Source organism: Microtus ochrogaster, unplaced genomic scaffold (genome assembly GCF_000317375.1).
Source record: "Microtus ochrogaster isolate Prairie Vole_2 unplaced genomic scaffold, MicOch1.0 UNK81, whole genome shotgun sequence".
Lineage (NCBI taxonomy): Eukaryota > Metazoa > Chordata > Mammalia > Rodentia > Cricetidae > Microtus > Microtus ochrogaster.
This window is the reverse complement of record NW_004949179.1, coordinates 24635-45026: the sequence shown is the minus strand read 5'-3', so window position 1 is coordinate 45026 and position 20392 is coordinate 24635. Positions and strand designations below refer to the sequence as shown.

Sequence of the window (20392 nt, the reverse complement as noted above, 5' to 3'; positions counted from 1 at the left end):
CTCCACCAGTGTGGGCTAGGTGCTCTGATGGAGGAAGGTCATTGGTTAAGTTATAAAGAAACTGCCTTGGCCCATTTTATTGGTTAGAACATAGGTGGGTGGAGTAAACAGAACAGAATGCTGGGAGGAAGAGGAAGTGAGCTCAGACTCGACAGCTCTGCTCTCTGGAGCAGAGGCCGTGCTCCCCTCTCCCAGGCAGACGCACAGAAGCAAGCCCCCAGGTCAGACATGCTGGATCTTTCCTGGTAAGACCGGTGCTACACAGTTTATTAGAGATGGGTTGATCGGAATATCAGAATTAGCCAGTAAGGGCTAGAGCTAATGGGCCAAGCAGTGTTTTAAAAGAATACAGTGTCCGTGTAATTATTTCGGGGCATAAGCTAGCAGGTGGCTGGGGTGCTGGGGACGCATCCCCGCTGCTCCTATTACAACAGAACTGAAGCCATTTTTAATCAATTCTGCAGAAAGACATAGCAGTATAGACAAAAGGCAAAAAATAGTTGCTGATTTGGAACAAGACAATGTTGGTTTTTCCCTCTCCTGTCCCCCAGGGTAGACATTCCTGTCCTCTTCTCCCAGAGGCCACGTCTGCCATCTTCTTAATTTTCTCATCTCATTGGTTTAGCATACAAAACCTTATCTAATGAATAATTTGAGATCTGAGGCATCTTATTTTTCTTACTGTGGTTCCAGCTACATAGCAGACCACCTGTATCTCTCCAACTCTCAGAGTTCTCAGATATGGCCAGGGACCACCCACAGCTAGGGAAGAAAAGCGCCTAGTACCTACTGCTTATCTGTAACTTGTGAGCGCTAAATGTATCTCATGTTGAAATGGACAACAGTCTAATTCTCATGTTGAAATGGGTCATGACACTCAAAGACCATTGGAAAACAAAGTAGCAAAATTGAAGTTATGAAGTGCCAATAATTGTATGGTTGGGGGTCACCACAGCATGAGGAGCTGCATTAAAGGGTCACAGCGTCAGGAAGGTTGAGAACCCTCTGGACTCAGGAAGCATAAGCAGCAGGATCTGGATTTCAATGTCAGCTATTGTTGCATGATGTGCTTGAGATTAGCAGGGCCCAGAGAACAAAATCAATCAATCAATCAATCAATCAATCAATCAATCAATCATGTCAAATATTAAAAAATGAAATAAACAACATATGCCATAAGGGAAACAAAATTATTGGGGTGTTTTAAAAATATGGACTTTATAAAGAAAGATATCAGATCCTTGAAACAGTGAAATGAAAGAACCTGGCTTTTGCCAAAAGCTCATAGCTTCAGATCATTCATTAAATATACACACAATTGATCAGCTCTCAGCTATATTGACTTTAATAATGGTGGAGGCACTGGGAGAGTAGGCCACAATAATTTATCAGAGTTGCTAGGGTCAGAGATTGGGCCCTGGCAGCCCTAATAAGCTTGGACACCATCCTCAATAGGCAAGTTATACAGGCAAGCAACAGTTTAAAGCAAAAAATAATATTCAGTAGACTACACTGGTGATGAGAGACACAAAGAAGTCTAGGGACCCCAGGTCCCACTCCTGAATCCATAAAGCAGGTTAAGGTTTAATAGATGGTAAGAGGTCAGCGTGGCTGGACAGTTCTGGTGAAGGAATGGTCTGTATGGGCCTTTCTGGGGAGAGCTAACAGAGGTGGCATGATTTACCCTGCAAACAGATTGTGGCAATATCCACAGGGATGGGCTCAGACTTATTTGAAAGGAGAAAATGTGCTGAGCACTAGTGTTGATTTCTGTTTGCTGTTTCCTGAGCAGCTGCCTCACATTCCTGCCAGTTGGGACATTGTTTAAAAATTCCATCTTTCTTCTGAGACTCAAAGTATTTTTTATTTTTTAGTATTTCTTTCTTTTTTTATTGAAAAAAATTTCCGCCTCCTCCCAGCCTCCCATTTCCCTCCCCCTCCCCCCACTCCTTTCCCTCTTCTCCCACTCCTCTCCCCCTCCCCATCCAGTTCAAAGAGCAGTCAGGGTTCCCTGCCCTGTGGGAAGTCCAAGGTCCTCCCCCCGTCCATCCAGGTCTAGGAAGGTGAGCATCCAAACAGGCTCGGCTCCCACAAAGCCAGTATGAGCAGTAGGATCAAAACCCAGTGCCATTGTCCTTGGCTTCTCATCAGCCCTGATTGTCCGCCATGTTCAGAGTCCGGTTTTATCCCATGCTTTTTCAGTCCCAGTCCAGCTGGCCTTGGTGAGCTCCCAATAGATCAGCCCCACTGTCTCAGTGGGTGGGTGCACCCCTCGTGGTCCTGACTTCCTTGCTCATGTTCTCCCTCCTTCTGTTCCTCATTTGGACCTTGGGAGCTCAGTCTGGTGCTCCAATGTGGGTCTCTGTCTCTATCTCCACCCATCGCCAGATGAAGGTTCTATGGTGATATGCAAGATATTCATCAGTACGGCTATAGGATAGGGCCATTTCAGGTTCCCTATCCTCAGCTGCCCAAGGAACTAACTGGGGACATCTCCCTGGACACCTGGGAGCCCCTCTAGGGTCAAGTCTCTTGCCAGCCCTAAGATGGCTCCCATATCCACCCTTTCTTTATCCCAATCATCCCATTCCTCCAAGTTCCCCCCATCCTCCTCTTCTCACTTTTCTCTCCCCATCTCCCATTACCCCCATCCCACTCCACCCCCAAGATCCCAATTTTTTGCCTGGCAATCTTGTCTACTTCCAATATCCAGGAGGATAACTATATGTTTTTCTTTGGGTTCACCTTCTTATTTAGCTTCTCTAGGATCACAAATTATAGGCTCAATGTCCTTTATTTATGGCTTTATGTGTTTGAATGTTTTGCCTGCATGCATGTGTGTGCACCACACTCGTGCCTCTTGGATCTGAGTGAGCTGGAGATATAGATGATTGTTGAAAATATCCAATTAGCTGCTCCAGTCCATTGGCTCATCTGCAAGCCAATGCCATGGTCATCTTCACACCCCCAAGTCTGCCATACAGAGTTCACATAGCTTCTCTTGTGGGCCAGATTCACTCCAGGTCTTTCCTCTGCAGATATCATACAATCCTTGCATATCTAACATCTGACCTAAGAAGCTCTCTGGAGCTTTGCTACAAGACTCTATGACTCAATTACTCTTGTATTTTACATACTTACATACCATTATATGGTACTTCTCTTCAATGATTACAATTTAAGTGGTAGAAATAATGATTCTTTCTCAAAAATTTTGCTTCCTTTTCCTACGACTTCATGCCCTGTTAGCCTAGAAATCTTGGTTGCAAAAGGAAGTTATTGTTTATAAGGAGGCAAAAGCAACATTTCATTGATCTAGAAGCTAATATTTCCTACTTCTGCCTTTGGGCTCCTGATGCTCTGAAGTTACCGTGTTATCTGGGTTGACTGACATCCAGACTTTTAATGTATGTTGTTTATAACTTCTTCCAACTGCCCCTTCCACATCCCCCAGGCTCCCCATCAAGTTCCTCTCCCCTTTCTGTTCTGCCATTTTATTTTCTCTCTGAGTCTAGTTAATGCTGCTTGTTGAAATGCTGACTGATCTTGTTGGCTTGATCGTGTGCAGGTGAGTATAGTTGCAGCAGGCTCATGAGCGCAGTCTCCATGCCCCCTCCATGCCTTTCACAGCCCTGCTCCTCATCCTCTGCCTCTAACTTTCTTTCCTCCTCCTCTTCTATGATGTTTCCCAAGCCTTGTAGGTAGGAGGTTGGTCTAGAGGTCCTGTTTAGGGCTAAGCAATCAGCTCATGTATTCTCAGCACTTTGAACAGTTCGAGTCTCTGCATTGACTGCTGACCACTGAATGGGGAAGCTTCTCTGGCAAGGCTGAGAGAAGCACTAATGCATGTATATATGCATAAATATGTAGAAGGCAGTGTGGTGTTGCTTTTGTTTAGTAAGACAACAGCAGTATGTTCCTGGTAGGAACCAGGTGAGTTACTTGCAGGCTGTGCAGTGTGCTCCAGGCTCCCAGCGCTATGAGTAGCTGCTGGAGTAGGCTTTGGTGATGCAGCTGCCTTTGAGTCATTTGAGTCATTTCTGCTTCTGTAAGTGCTCCAATAAAACTCATTGGTTCACTAAGTTGAACTTTGGTGGTGTCCGTGCTTTGGTATGTCATGGACTCTCTACATGGGGTGAGTAAGTTGTAAGTGATTTGGTGTTTCTCTTCCTCAGCTCTCATCATCATCTCTTTGTTCTGTTTGTTTTGGTTTCTATATGATGAGGGAGGCTCTTCCAGGCCTTCTTTGTGTACTGTTGTAACTGCCTCCTTTATCTCCAACTGGGAGTTTCCTGTTATGATTTTTGTGAAAATATTTTGTTGTTAGAATAAAATTATTCCCCCTCTTCTATGCTGTTGCAGAGCAGTTTTCTCTGAATGGAAACATTTCATACAGGAGGGAGGGGAAGGATTCGCGGGGCTCTGGAGATAAACACTATGTGTCTGGTGTCGTGGCTGGCTTTGTGTGTCAACTTGATGCAAGCTAGAGTCATCAGAGGAAGGAGACTCAGCTGAGGAAATGCCTCCTGGAGATCCAGCAGTAAGGCATTTTCTTATTTTAGTGATCAGTGGGGGTGGTGCCATCCCTGGTCTTGTGGTCCTGGGTTCTATAAGAAAGCCGGCTGAGCAAGCCATGGGGAGCAAGTCAGTAAGCAGCTTCCCTCCATGGCCTCTGCATCAGTTCCTGCTTCAGGTTCCTGTCTTGTTTGAGTTCCTGTCCTGACAGTGGATGGACAGTGCTATGGAAGTATAAACCAAATAAACCCTTTCCTCCCCAACTTGCTTTTTGGTGGTGGTGTTTCATCAAAGCAGCAGAAAACCTAATGAAGACTTCTGGGAAAGCAAGATTCTCGAAGCACCCTTTCCAAATTTCTAGAGGATGGAGATCCTCTGCTGGACCCAGTGCTCTTAACCGCTGAGCCATGTTTCTAGCCCTCAATTACATACTCTTAATTTTTTTTCTGTAGCTTTATATGTGAAGGAGAAGAATACTTGAGAACATTTCAGAAGTTACAAGTTCTCTAATGACTGTTTAAGAAACAATTATGGCTAGACATGCTGACTTAGGGCCTACAACCTCAGAATTTAGGAGGATTAAAAGTTTGAGACTCTTGCGGTCAGCAAGACTCTCATCAGAAATATGGCCCTCTTGAGCTGTCAGAACCGTTTTTTTCAGTGGACTTTTCCTAGGTATCTCAGAGTCACAAATTGGCTAGATACTGTCAACTATTTTCGCTGGCCAGGGTCATTTAGTAGGGCGCACCTACAAGAACAGGAGAGCCATGAGCCTATGTTTCCACCAGCTGGTCACCACAACACAGCCATCGGTTTCAAAGCGCACAGCCTAAGAAGACCCTAGAGGAGTTGCTTCTGTCACTCAGCACATGCAGAGCCGTTCTAGCCAATCAGAAGCGGTTGGGAGGCAGGGGGCGGGTTCTTTCCGGCGCCATGCTAGCTGAGGGTTCTTCACCGAGCCTGAGGGAGGTTGCTGAGGGTGCCGTTGCCCAGAGCACGGAGGACAACGGAGGAGAGCTCGGCAGCTGCGCCATGGTGAGCGCGGGATCGCGATCCCCAGACGGGGAGGAGCGATCTGCTGAGCTGCGGAGCCTGTGTGCTGGGTCCTTCCCGCGCTGGGGGAGGGGGCCAGGGACGGAGTCCGCCCTGCGACCTGGGCCCTGTCCTGGCCGGCGGCCTGTGTGCGTGCGCGCGAATCCGCCTTGATCGTCCTCTTCCGCGCCTGCGTGTGTGTGCGCTCGCGCGCGGTGGGGTGATGTCACCTTTGCACAAGTCCACCTTTTGGTGCTGCGCTGGAAGACAGCGTGCTAGACTGAGGTTCTTTGTGGTGTCTTCTAGAAGTTCTGAATTTTGCATTGCATATGTAGATATAGGATCCATTTCAGGCTAATTTTGCAACATCTGTAAAGTCTTTATCCAGTGAGTTTATTTGCAGATGTGTTCAGAAGCAGCTTTAAAAAAGACTTCTCATTAATTTTTTTTGTTTGTTCTTCTGCCAAACATCCTTTGTCTATATTTTTGTCTTTATTTATATTTATTGTGTTTGTTAATATTTTTCCTCAAATGGTACATTGTCTTGAGTACTGATGTCTGATGGGAAGTGTTATAGTCAGGAAGCATTGCAGTTGGTTCCTCTGTATTGTGTTCATCATTTCTTTCCTTCATTTCTGCACATCATTTTTAATTTGTTTCCTGTTATGACAAATATGTTTTAGGATTTTTATTAGAAGTATGTTGAGCTTCTAGTTTAAACCGGTACCTGACATCTCATCATTGAGACTTCCTGTCATGAATGTGCTATGTTAGAAATACGGATGAACACACTTGTGTCTTCCAAAAGTGTCAGAATTTTTTATACATTTTTTATCCATATTTATTGAGCTCTACATTTTTCTCTGCTCCCCTCCCTGCCTCTCCTCTCCCCTCTTCAACCCTCCCCAAAGGTCCCCATGCTCCCAGTTTACTCAGGAGATTGTGTATTTTTCTACTTTCTACTTCGCGTGTAGATTATATCTGTGTATGTCTCTCTTAGTGTCCTCATTGCTGTCCAAGTTCTCTGGGATTGTGGTTTTTAGGCTGGCTCTCTTTGCTTTATGTTTAAAAACCACCTATGAGTGAGTACATATGATAATTGTCTTTCTGTGTTTGGGTTACCTCACTCAAAATAATGTTTTCTAGCTCCATCCATTTTCCTGCAAAATTCAAGCTGCCATTATTTTTTTCTGCTGTTGTAGTACTCCATTGTGTATTATGTACCACATTTTTCTTATCCATTCTTTGTTCTGGCTATGACAAACAAACCTGCTATGAACATAGTTGAGCACATGTCCCTGTGGCATGATTGAGCATCCTTATCCAAAAGGTATATACCCAAAGGAAGATTGTTTCCTAATTTTCTGAGAAATCACCATACTGATATCCAAAGGGGCTGTGCCAGTTTGCACTCCCACCAGCAATGGAGGAGTTTTTCCTTTACCCAACACTCTTTCCAGCATAAGTTGTCCTCAGTGTTTTTGATCTTGGCCATTCTTACAGGTGTAAGATGGAATCTCAGAGCTGTTTTGATTTTCATTTCTCTGATGACTAAGGATGTTGAACATTTCCTTAAATGTCTTTCAGCCATTTTAGATTCCTTTGTTGAGAGTTCTCTGTTTAGGTCTGTACTCCATTTTTTTTTTTTTTTTTTTTTTTGTTTTTTTGGTCTTTTTGTGTCCAATTCCTTTTTTTTTTTTTTTAACAGAACTTGCCTCAAGTTTATTTGTAAAAACAGCATAAGGTCCTGAACATCTGCAAATACTGTGTAGGTGTTCACACCAGTCCATCTGTCTTCACACTGGCAGACTGAGACCTTTTTTATGGGGCCTTCACAGGGGCCTGGGCACCTTTGGGAGCCTGAGCTGCAGCTGAGGCCTCTGCCTTGGATTGAACCTTGGGCTTTGTTTTTTGGAGCCTACGACCCCTGGCCATGTAGCTTCTAATCCGCTTCCCAAGCTTGGGGTGAGCAATTAAAGCCAGACGGGTGAGTTTGCGGCTGGGGCCCTTTGGCACCTTGGACTTCGCCACCTGGGGCTTCACCAGGGCCTTGATGGCCTCCGCACGTGCCCTCATGGCCTTTGCATTATTTGCCTGCTTCTTCTTCAGACCTTTCTTGTTGTGCTTCTTGGCAAAGCGCATGTTCCTCAGGAACTTGGGGTCGACCCCCTTGAGAGATTCGTATCTTTGTGACCGGGGTTTCTTGATGCCGTTTGTGTGCCATTTCCGGGACTGGTTGTGTGTGGTGTGGTTCTTGGACTCGGCCATGGCTGGACGGTAATCGGCGGCTCCCGAAGCTCCTGCGACCGGAAGAGAAAGAGCTGGTGTCCAATTTCTTGAGTTCTTTGTATGTTTTAGAGATCAGATCTCTGTCTGATGTGGGGTTAGTGAAGATCTTTTCCCATTCTGTAGGCTGTCGTTTTGTCTTGTTGACCGTGTCCTTTGCTTTACAGAAGCTTTTCAGTTTCTGGAGGTCCCATTTATTAATTGTTTCTCTCAGTGTCTGTGCTGCTGGGGTTATATTTAGGAAGTGGTCTCCTGTGCCAGTGCGTTCAAGTGTACTTCCCACTTTCTCATCTATAAGGTTCAGTGTGGCTTTATGTTGAGGTCTTTGATCCATTTGGACTTGAGTTTTGTGCATGGTGATAGATATGGGTCTATTTCCATTCTTCTACTTGTTGATATCCAGTTATGCCAGCACCACTTGTTAAATATGCTTTCTTTTTTCCATTTGACATTTTTTGCTTCTTTATCAAAGATCAGGTGTTTGAAGATGTTGGATTGATATCCGTGTCTTCTATTCAGTTCCATTGGTCCTCCTGTCTGTTCTCATGCCAATACCAGGCTGTTTTCAGTACTGTAGCTCTGTAGTAGAGTTTGAAGTCAGGGATTGTGATGCCTCCAGAAGTTCTTTTATTGCCCAGGATTGTTTTGGCTATCCTGGGTTTTTTTGTTTTTCCATATGAAGTTGAGTACCACTCTTTCGAGGTCTGTGAAGAATTTTGCTGAGATTTTGATGAGCATTGCGTTGAATCTGTAGATTGTTTTTGGTAAGATTGTCATTTTTACTATATTAATTGCCTACCCAAGAGCATGGGAGATATTTCCACTTTCTGGTCTCTTCTTCAATTTCTTTCTTCAAAGATTTAAAGTTCTTGTCATACAAGTCTTCCACTTGTTTGGTTAGAGTTACTCCGAGATATTTAGTGCTATTTGTGGCTATTGTGAAGGGTGTTGATTCTCTGATTTCTTCCCCAGCCCTTTTATCATCTGTGTACAGGAGGGCTACTGATTTTATTTTTGAGTTAATCTTGTATCCTGCTACATTGCTGAAAGTGTTTGGGTTGTAAAAGTTCCTTGGTAGAATTTTTGGGATTGCTTATGTAAACTATCATATCATCAGCAAACAGTGCAAGTTTGACTTCTTCTTTTCCAATTTGTATCACCTTGATTGCCTTTTGTTGTCGTATTGCTGTAGCTAGGACCTCAAGAACTATATTGAATAGATTTGGAGAGAGTGACAACCTTGCCTTATTCCTAATTTCAGTGGCATTTCTGGGAGTTTCTTTCCGTTTAGTTTGGTGTTGGCTGTTGGCTTGCTGTATATTGCCTTTATTATGTTTAGGTATGTTCCTTGTGTCCGCGCTCTCTCCAAGACCTTTATGAAGGGATGCTGTATTTTGTTGAAGACTTTTTTGGCATCTAATGAGATGATCATGTGGTTTTTATTTTTCAACTTGTTTATATGGTGGATTATGTTGACAGATTTTCGTATGTTGAACCATCCCTGCTTTTGTGTGATGAAGCCGACTTGATCATGGTGGATGATGGTTGGATTCGATTTGCCAGTTTTATTTAGTATTTTTGCATCAATATTCATGAGTGAGATTGGTCTGTAATTCTCTTTCTTAGTAATGTCTTTCTGTGGTTTGTGTATCTGGGTAATTGTAGCCTCATAAAAAGAGTTTGGCAATGTTCCCTCTGTTTCTATTTATTGTGTGGAATAATTTGAGGAGTATTGATATTAGTTCTTCTTTAAAGTCTTGTAGAATTCTGAGCTGAAACCATCTGGTCCTGGGCTTTTTTTGGTTGGGAGACTTTTGATGACAGTTTCTTTTTTTTTTTTTTTTTTTTTTTTTTTTTTTTGGTTTTTCGAGACAGGGTTTCTCTGTGGTTTTGGAGCCTGTCCTGGAACTAGCTCTTGTAGACCAGGCTGTCTTGAACTCACAGAGATCCGCCTGCCTCTGCCTCCCGAGTGCTGGGATTAAAGGCATGGGCCAATACCGCCCGGCCTTTAGGCAGTTTTTAATTTCCCCCTTTATTTCTTCCTTGACCCATTGATGATTCAGGTGAGCATTGTTTAATTTCCATGTGTTTGTGGGCTTTCTGGAATTAGTATTACTGTTGACTTCTAGTTTTAAAGCATGGTGATCTGATAAGGTACATTGGGTTATTCCATTTTTTTTTTTTTTGTATTTGTTGAAGTTTGTTTTGTTACTGAGTATGTGGTCAGTTTTTGAGAAGGCTCCATGAGGTGCTGAGAAGAAGGTATCCTCTTTTCTGTTTGGATGGAATACTCTATAGATGTCTGTTAAGTCCATTCGAGTCATAACATCTGTTAGTTCTCTTATTTCTCTGTTCATTTTTTTTGTCTGATTGACCTGTCCAGTGGTGAGAGGAGGGAAGTGTTGAAGTCTTCCACTATTAGTGTGTGGGGTTTAATATATGATTTAAGCTTTAGAAGTGTTTCTTTGACATATGAGGGTGCCCTTGTGTTTGGGGCATCGATGTTCAGTATTGAGATTTCCTCTTGATGGATTTTTCCTGTGACTAATATGAGATGGCCTTCTTTGTCTCTTTTGACTGATTTTAGTTTGAAGTCTATTTTGTTAGATATTAGGATAGCTACACCCGCTTGTTTCTTAGGTCCATTTGATTGGAATATTTTTCCCAGCCCTTTACTCTATGATAATGTCTGTTTTTGAGGTTGAGATGTGTCTTGTATGCAGAAGAAGGTTGGATTCTGTTTTCATATCCAATCTGTTAGCCTGTGCCTTTTTATAGGTGAGTTGAATCCATTTACATTAAGGAATATTAATGACCTGTTAATTTAGTTTTCATCATTGGTGATATTAATTTGTGCATTTTTTTTCTTTGGGATTTGCTGTCATGAGATCATCAATTGTCTGTGTTTTTGTTGGTGTAGCCATCTTCCTTGGGTTGGAGTTTTCCTTCTAGTATTTTGTGTAGGGCTGGGTTTGTGGCTAGGTATTGGTGAAATCTAGATTTGTCATAGAATATCTTGTTTTGTCCTTCTATGGTGATTGACAGTTTTGCTGGGTGTAGTAGTCTGGGCTGGCATCTGTGGTCTATTAATGTCTGCATAATGCTTGACCATGACCTTCTGGCTTTCATTGTCTCCACTGAGAAGTCAGGTGTAATTCTGATAGGCCTATCTTTATATGTTACATGGCCTTTTTCCTTTGCAGCTCGTAATATTCTTTCTTTACTCTGTATGTTTAGTGTTTTGATTATTATGTGGTAAGAGGACTTCTTTTTTGGATCCAGTCTATTTTGTGTTCTGTAAGCATATCTTTCTTTAGGTAGGGGAAGCTTTCTTCTATGATTTTGTTAAATTTTCTGTGCCTTTGAGTTGAACTTCTCCTTCTTCTATACCTATTATTCTAAGATTTGGCCTTTTCATGGTGTCCCATATTTCATGGATATTTTGGGTTAAGCTTTTGTTAGATTTAATGTTTTCTGTACCTGATGAGTCTATTTCCTCTATTGTATCTTCAGCGCTTGAGATTCTCTCTTCCATTTCTTGTATTCTGCTCTTCATGCTTGTGTTTGTGGTTCCTGATCTTTTTCTCATGATTTCTGTTTCTGTAATTCCTTCACTTTGTGTTTTCTTTATTGTTTCTATTTCAGTTTCCAAGTCCTGGATAGTTTCTTTTATATGTTTGATTTCTTTCTCTCTTTATTTTTTTGGTTTTCTTTAAGTGATTTGCTGATATCTTCCAATTTTTTGTTTGTTTTTTCCTCCATTTCTTTAAGGGAATTTCTTATTTCATCTTTAAGAATTTCAAACATTCTCTTGAGGTTATTTTTTAAATATTTATTTATTTATTATGTATAAATATTCTTTCTATGTATATACCTGCAGGCCAGAAGAGGGCACCAGATCTCATTACAGATGGTCGTAAGCCACCATGTGGTTGCTGGGAATTGAACTCAGGACCTTTGGAAGAGCAGGCAATGCTCTTAACCGCTGAGCCAATTCTCCAGCCTGAGGTTATTTTTTAGATCATTTTCTTTTGGTTCATCCATATTTGGTTGTTCAGGTCTTGCTGTTGTTGAATCTTTAGGTTTTACTGGTATTGTGTTGCTCTTTGTGGTGTAGCGTGTGATCTTACCTTTCCTACTCATCTTTTCCTCTAATAGGTGTGGTTGGGGCTGTCTGAATTCTGTTGATTAATCTTCTAGGTGCTAGTGAATCCAAAGCTCAGATGGCTGTTCCTCATGGTACAGTCAGTGTCACAGTTCTGGTTACCCCGTTGGCTACTCCTGTTCCTGGAGATAGCTCAGCGGTCCTGTGCTTTGCTCTGTTCTGTTGGAGTTTGCTGTCTCAGACCTACTTTGGCCTAGGCTGCTGGCTTTGATCTGTTTCTGTAAATCCTGGTCTGGATCTCCTCCTGCAGAAGTCCCTGGCTTGGATTTGGACCTGTTCTGGTGGAGATCGCTGACTCTGGATGTGGTTGCTGGCTCAGTCCTGATTTGCCTGAGTCCCAGACTGGATTTGCTCCTAGCTTCTGTTCCTGGTGGAGCTTGTTTTCTCTCTCAGAATGTTTTTGAATAACAATAAATTCAAAAGGTACTATGGTTTTGAAGATAGTAATTTGTTAGATAATTCCATGTACCTTGACAATTGGGACAAGGTTAATGCAGGTTTGTTCCATTATTAATTACTAATATTCCCATATCACACAACACAGTATAACTAGCATATATGTCCATAATATATATAATGGATACAAGTAAAAGAAAAGTCACAAAAGTGGGCTGAGAGAAATGCAGATAGAGCCTGCATTGGTATGACAAGGAACTCAAAGCTAGTATGCCGCAGGGAATGTAGGGTGCCTTTGATGAGGCACACAAGGAGGACTCAGTTTTCTCAGCTATGTTACAGAGTTCTAGTTGTGAGATAAAAGCCAGAAGTAGGCTTTGAGAACAGGCAGCTCTGGGTTCAGGTCTAGGTCTAGACAGGGAGAAGGTCTGGAGGGACAGGTAGAGGAATAGGTTGGGCTGTCAAGAGGTTGGACTTATTTGATTTGAAACCTCAGGGGCAGGAGTTCCTTGTCTGTCCTGCCTTCACATACATGCCAGGTATGAGGTGAGAAGTTGGTTGGTTGGTTTGGGGCCAGCCAGGTATGAGGTGAGAAGTTGGTTGGTTGGTTTGGGGCCAGCCATCCCATGGTCACTTTATGAGGCTGGGGGCTAGGAGAGGGAGTCATATCGTTTCCTGGCCTGGTTTCCCTGATAACATTTTAGTGCTCTCGTGTGGCCCTCTCGGGTCAACTCACCCTGATAAACTTACCTCCCTTTCTGTCCCCAGGAATAAGCCATCTATCAGTCTGCACTATGTGGGTGAACAGATAGTGTTTTTGTGGATCTACTGAGGGGCTGCAGTCATTCTCTTTTCTTAAAATTGAGTCTCAGGGCAAGGCATTGCCTAGAAAGCTACTTTTTACAATATGGAGTAGCTTAGAACAGGGTGCAGCCTGACCTCCATACCGAACATATCCTCTGCTAGTACTCCTCCATTAGTTTATTGCTTTCATTAGTCATTTGTAGTTTGGGGCTGGAAAGATGGCTTCATGGTTAAGAGCACTGGCTGCCCTCTCCGAGGACCAGAGGACAATTCCTAGCACCTACATGGTGGCTCACAACCACTTGTAACTCCAGTTCGTCTTCTGACCTTCTTGGGCACTATATGAACATGTTGCAAAGAAATCCCTGTATGAGTTGGGTGATGGTGGTGGTGTACACCTTTAATCTCAGCACTCAGGAGGCAGAGGCAGGAGGATCTCTGAGTTTGAGATCAGCCAGAACTACACAGAGAAACCCTGTCTCGAACCCCTCCCCCTAAAAAACCATGAAGGCGTAACATCCTAACAAAAAATATAAATAAAATCCTAAAAGCAGAATTTTAAAAAATGCTTAAAAAATGGCCTATTTTGGGTTGAGCACTTAACCATTACTTATTCTTGGTGCTTTGAACGCCCATGTAGCCTGTGTTCACTGATACTCATTGCAAAGGGAGCAGTATCATTTCATTTGTTTATGGGCAAGAAAATAAATATTTAGAAAGTAACCTGGCCCTAAGACAGTTGGGAGGTTGATCTTTGAGTTCGAGGACAGCCTCATCTACAGAGCTAGTTCCAAGACAGCCAGTGCTTCACAGAGAAACTCTGTCTTGAAAAACCATAATTGAAACAACCCCACCCCCAAACAAACATGCGAAAAGCAAAAAAAAAAAAAAAAACAAACAAACCCAAAACAACAACAAAACAGAACTAAACACTTCTAAACCTGTGATAGGAAACTTTTATCATGTTGTTTTGGTGATTGTGGGCCTCAGCCATAGGAGCCCCACTCAGGTGGGACCTCCCTTCTAAGCCCAAGGGCTTTAGCAGAACCTGCATCATGCTGTGTGCTAGGATTTGGCCAGTAGTGTGAGAGGGAGAAAATGCAGGTTGCTGCCGATTTGGTTAAGACACATTTAGTCACAAGTAAGACGAGTCTGAGAGGAGCCTGTGGGTGGAGACAGACAGACCCAGAGATTAGGAGGGAGGAGTGTGAGGGGACATACTTGGTAGGAACACAAGTCCTGAATATTGCTGGTTGTTTGTATGATGGCTAATGGTTGACCCGATTGGCTCTGGAATCAACTAAGAGACCTGTCTCTGCGCAGGACTGCCAGGAAACTTCAGGAAGTCCTAACTGAGCCGAGAAGACCCTGTTGTATAGTGGCACTTTGAGTGTGGCCTTAATACAGAGAAGTCCAAAGAAGAAGCAGTGTTGATCTCCTGCCTTCACTTCTTGTTAGTGAGTGCATCTGTCCCATTGCTGCTGCTGCTACTGCTGCCGCCACTGCCACCATCCTTCTGACATTGGAACCCAGCTTTTTGTACTTTCCGGTGTGGACTGAAGACCAGAAGCTGTCCAGGTGTGCTCTGGGCCTGAGGCGCCAGATTGAAGCTCTTGAGGCTTCTAGTCTTTGTGGATGGAGCCTCTCTGTCATGGAGACTGCCATTATTGGACTCTCCAGGCCAGATCAGGTAAGCTGTAAATTAGATAAGGTAATCTAATAAATTCTCCTTGTTATTTTAGTTCTGTCCTCAAGAGAATCCTGATTGGTTCAGATAGCTAACTGTGTCCTCCTGTTTTTCTTAATGTATATTGTAAGCATTATTTTAAATCACCATTGTCTATTTAATTTAATACATGTGTATACACACACACACACACACACACACACACACGTTTTGGCTTTGCTTTTTGAGACAGGGTTTATCTGTGTATCAGCCTTGCCTGCCATGGAACTGGCTGTCTGGGCTGGCTTCAGACTCACAGAGATCTGTCTGCCTTTGCCTTTCTGAATTAAAGACATGTGCCAACACCACTTAGTTTAATTTGTATATATTTTTAATTTTTAAAATTTATTTTTTTAATTTAATGTGCATTGGTGTTTTGCCCGCATTTATGTCTTTGTGAGCAGCTATGTCATGGTACAGGATTTTGGGAAATTCTGCCTGCACAATGGGAAATTTGGGTCTCCTCTTGGGGTTCTTTGTCTTGTTACTAAAAAGAATTTAAGGCTGAAGAGATGACTTGGAAGTTAACAGCAGTTACTGTTCTTGCAGAGGACCCAGGTTCAATTTCCATCACCTATGTGGTAGGTCCCAACTGTTCTAACTCTAGTTTGAAGGGGACCAGTGTCCTCTTCTGGCCTCTGTGGGTACTGAATCCACATGGTACATATACATACAGTTGCACATGTACACACATAAAGTAATTAAAAAAAGAATTTAAGAACTGTTTTAAAGGGAAGTGTAAGGACAGTTTTGAGTTGAAAGCAAGCCCCCAGTACTGGCAGCTGTCAGTAAGGGGAGATGGATAAGGGAAGAGAAAGCAATGCTTCATGAATTAAATTGGTATAGTGGTCAGTCCCGTGGCAGAGAAGCCCAGAGTACCAGAAAAAGCACATTTCGGCACCAGCCAGCATCCTAAAGAGAAGGGCAAAAGAGAAAGAAAAGGTAAGCTACCTAGGAGACCACATGGCAGTGTTAGCTCCAGAGGAAGCCTTGTCCTGTTTTCAACTATTAAATATTGATTTAATTTCTTTTCTACATGTGCATGTACATAGTTATACTATTTCATCTCTTTTCTTGATAGAGTCTTCAAATAATTTGACCCTTTCATCTAAGGTACTCCATTTATAGTCCAGTAGTTTTCTCCGTGTAGTCCTTTATGACTGTTTTGGGATAGATAGATTGCTCATTTCAAAGAATTTGTTAATTTCATATAAGTTACTAAACTTGTGGCTATGGGGCATTTTTTTAAAAATAATTTTCATCATTTGAGTGTGACATTGCCCTTCTAGGTACATGTGTACGACACTTAATCCCTAGTGGGTGGTGCTATTTAGATTGTGTAGTTACTTATAATTTTCAGAGATGACTTACATCAAATACGTTTTTTCCCATTCCAGTTGTCACAATTGTATTTTTCTGCATTCTTTCTGCATTTTTTTGATTGTTAAAAGTGAGCATTGCTGGGCGTGATGTTGCACGTTTAATTCCAGTTTTTGGGGTATTGAGGCAGGTTATTTTTATGAGTTTGAGACCAGCCTGGTCTACATAACAAGCTCCAGGCCAGCAAGCAAGGCTACATCTGAGACCCTGTCTCAAAAAAACCAAAACGAGTGAGTATTTGTGTTGCTGTTTTCTTTAACTTGTTTGGCTCTTTGGAGGGCCTACCACCCAGCTCTCAAACAATCATAGACGGAGGCTTATTCTTTCTTATGAGTGCCTGACCTTAGCTTGGCTTATCGCTAGCGAGCTTTTCTTAAATTATCTATGTTTTGATTTCGGGTTTTTACCTTTCTCTGTTTTTGTGTATCTTTTCTTTCCTTCTTACTACTTGTCTGACTGTGTAGGTAGGTGGTGACTGGCTGACCCCTTCTTTATCTTGCTCCTTGATCCCTCTTGCCAGATTTCTCCTCCTATGTATTCTCTCTGCCTGCCAGGGCCACTATCCTTTCTCCTGCCTTGCTATTGGCCAGTCAGCTCTTTATTAGACCGTCAGGTGTTTTAGACAGCCAAAGTAGCATAACTTCACAGTGTTAGACAAATGTAACATAAAAGAATGCGACATGTCTTTGCATTATTTATTAAACAAGTATTCCACAGCATAAGCAAATGTAATACATCTTAAAATAATATTCCACAACACCTCTGGGCAGTGATATGGCTCAGCAGGTCAGTGCAACTGCCACTAGACATGATAACCTGAGTTCAGTCCCTGGGGCACACATGGTAGAAGGAGCAAACTGAGTCCCACACTCATAGTGACGTGTGTGCCCATGCAAATAAATGCACACATACTAAATAGCTGTCTTAAAGAGTGTCCATGGTTATGTAGTACTTTAGGAAGTCACTCTCTCTTTTCCAGGGTTTGCTCTTTGTGTTTGTCGTAGGGTAGAGTTTGCCATATGCTTCAGGACATGTCCAGAGATTCTGTTACTTGTACGAATTCTCTGCACTTTATGTGCTTTCCTTTTTTTTCTTAACCTTGTTTTCAGAAATTTCTTTGAGTGTCAGGAATATGGAGGAAGAAGCTAAACTCTGAGCCTGAATCCCAAGGACAAACAGCCTCCTGAGCCCTAATTTAATGTCGCTGTATCAGATGATAGGGTGTTCCTGGGACAAGAAGTGGAGATAACTGGAGAAAGGGAAGGGGTGGGGAGCAGCTCATCTCTTGAGTGCAGGAATGAGGAGAGTGATCTGTCTGCCGTCCCTGAACATCATTCGGTGTTTTACTAGAACTCGTGCGTCATGGGATGAGTGTGTGAAGACCACACAGTTATGCTGTCGTACTGTCAGATGTGGACAGATGTCGTTCTCACCCGCTCTTTTATATACAAATATGGGATGTTTTAGGACCTGGTGAGCTTTGAGGATCTGGCTGTGCACTTCACCCAGGAAGAGTGGGATTTGCTGGATCCTTCCCAGAAGAGTCTCTATGGAGATGTGATGCTGGAGACCTGCAGGAACTTCACTGCCATCGGTGAGGATATCATCTTACCTTCACTTTGTAAACTAGAGAGCAAGTGTTTCTGGTTATTGATGGTCACTGTGATTCGGATGTGGAGAGGGAAGAATGTGGTAAAGAATTAGGTGTAGTGACAATGTACATCCTAGCAATTCATCACACATTACTGTGCCAATATTTTAGGATACGAATGGGAAGACCAGAAAATTGAAGAACATAATGAAGATCCTGAAATAAATCTAAGGTAATCTGCATGCACAAGTGCAAGCAAATGTTCCTGGAAGAAATTTTGTGTGCTGTAAAGATTTTGTTTTTAAGAATTATTTTTTGTATTTATTTATTTGTGTTTTTTTTTTCTTTTTTTTTGATATAGGATTTTTCTGTATAGCCCTGGCTGTGCTGGAGCTTACTTTGTAGCCTGTGCTGGCCTTGAACTCACAGAGATCCAGCTGTTTCTCCCTCCTGAGTAATTAAAGGCATGTACCACCACTGCCTGGCAAGATTTATTTATTTTTATTTTATGTATAAGGGTGTTTTGTTTGTGTTTATGTCTGTGTACTACATGCATGCTGTGCCCTCGGAAGCCAGAAGAGAGCCTCCAATCCTTTGGAATTGGATTGTTACTCCCCCCCCCCCCATGTTGGTGTTGGGAACTGAATCAGGGTTCTTTAGAAGAACACCCAGTTCTCTTAACCACTGAGCCTTTTCTTCTGCTGCTGTGCCATGAAAATTTAACAAGTTAACAAAACAAATAAGCCTGACTTTAAATTAATTTGTCAGTAGAAAATTTTCACCCAAAATATTTTTTTGTGTGAAAAAAATAGTCTTTCATCTAGAACCAGTTCTGGGACCCTGCGTTAACGAATGCTACCATTTTGATCCTAGGCCTGTGGGAACTGTATTGTAGGCCAGCAGTTCATTTATTTTTAGACCCTTCATGTGAAGGCACATTTTGATTGTAGCAGGTTGTCCAAGCAAGATGATTTAATAAGCAAATAGTGATAAATCAACTGTGACTAATGTGCTTGCCATTTTGCACACTAGTTACATTTACAGGTACTCTGTGATACTGAAGAAGGTGGTCAGGGTGGGACAACCTTATCCATATACTAGTCTCAATATGAGCAGCAATGTGGGTGGAGAAATTTTCACATGTCATTTATCTTTTAATAGGCACGTCATATCTCACTCTGAATATACACAGTATGTACATGAAGACTATGAACAGAAGCCACAGGACTCCAATTTTCTTACAAGTATTGAAGGATACACGGAAACTCAGACTTCAAGTGGGCCTTCTGAGTGTGAGGTGTGTTTAAAATCCTATGGACTGTATCACCTAACTTATAATGGACATCACAACTATGACTACAAGGAGTGTGAAGGAAGTCAGACTGTTCGGAAATGTTATGAATGCAACCAGTGTGGTAAAACCTTGAGTTCTTTCAATTCTCTTCAAAGACATCAGAAAATTCATATTGAAGAAAGACCATATAAGTGTCAGCAGTGTAGTAAGGCCTTTAGATGTCTCAATGCCCTTCAGTCACATGAAAGAATTCACACTGGAGAAAAACCTTACGAATGTAAACACTGTGGTACAGCCTTTAGCAGACTTACTCACCTGCGATTACATGAAAAAGTTCATACTGGAGAAAAACACTATGAATGTAAACAGTGTGATATAGTTTTCAAGTCTCAGAGTTCCTATCATAGACATAAAATAATGCATGGAGAAACATTTTATAATTGTAAAGAGTGTGGTAAATCCTTCATTTACCCCTCTTTACTTCAAATGCATGAAAGAACGCACACAGGTGAAAAGCCCTTTGAGTGTAAGCTGTGTGGGAAAGCTTTTAGATATCATTCTTCCATACGGTTACATGAAAGAACTCATACGGGAGAAAAACCTTATGAATGTAAACATTGTGGTAAAGCATTTACACGTCAGAGTTACCTTCAGTTTCATGAAAGAAGCCACACTGGAGAGAAACCCTATGAATGTAAAGAATGCGGTAAAGCTTTTAGGCATCACTCTTACCTCCGATTACATGAAAGAAGACATACTGGAGAGAAACCGTACGAGTGCGTGCAGTGTGGCAGATCCTTCAGTCGGCAGAGTTCCTTTAAGAGGCATCAGTCCGTCCATGCTGTGGAAAACCCCTATAAATGTCAACAATACCTACTTCCTTTATCCCTGTTTCCTTCAAATGAATGAAAGAACTAAAACTAGCACTAAACCTTCTGCATGTGAACAATGTGATAAAATGCTTATCCTAATTCACATAAAAGACATCTAAGAACTCAAAATAGTGATGAGCTCTTAAAAAATGTAGTATAGCCTTTGGGATCACAGGACTACAGTGCCCATGATAGTATACCCTGCGGGGTCACAGGGGCTATAGAGCCCACCATAGTGTACCCTACAGGGTTACAGAGGCTATAGAGCCCACCATAGTGTACCCTACAGGGTCACAGGGACTATAGAGCCCACCATAGTGTACCCTACAGG

At 42.3% G+C, this 20392-nt stretch overlaps 1 protein-coding gene and 1 pseudogene across 1 annotated transcript; one reads left to right on the top strand and one right to left on the bottom strand.

Moving 5' to 3' along the window:
- The first annotated feature begins 5456 nt into the window (after nt 1–5456).
- On the top strand, nt 5457–20386 carry Znf101 (zinc finger protein 101). Its single transcript, XM_005370512.2, has 5 exons — nt 5457–5550; nt 14522–14888; nt 17772–17898; nt 18067–18127; nt 19057–20386. The coding sequence occupies exons 2-5, from the start codon at nt 14850–14852 to the stop codon at nt 20096–20098; spliced, it is 1269 nt and encodes a 422-aa protein (XP_005370569.1). The 5' UTR covers nt 5457–5550; nt 14522–14849; the 3' UTR covers nt 20099–20386.
- LOC106144426 lies at nt 7358–7832 on the bottom strand (annotated as a pseudogene).
- Nucleotides 20387–20392: the final 6 nt, after the last annotated feature.

What these genes read in the sequence shown, in the direction of transcription:
- Znf101 (XM_005370512.2), top strand. Translation starts at nt 14,850, where the DNA reads ATGGAGACTGCCATTATTGGACTCTCCAGGCCAGATCAG. An exon ending in CAGGAACTTCACTGCCATCG is followed by an intron (nt 17,899 to 18,066) that starts GTGAGGATATCA and finishes CCAATATTTTAG; the next exon opens with GATACGAATGGGAAGACCAG. An exon ending in GATCCTGAAATAAATCTAAG is followed by an intron (nt 18,128 to 19,056) that starts GTAATCTGCATG and finishes ATCTTTTAATAG; the next exon opens with GCACGTCATATCTCACTCTG.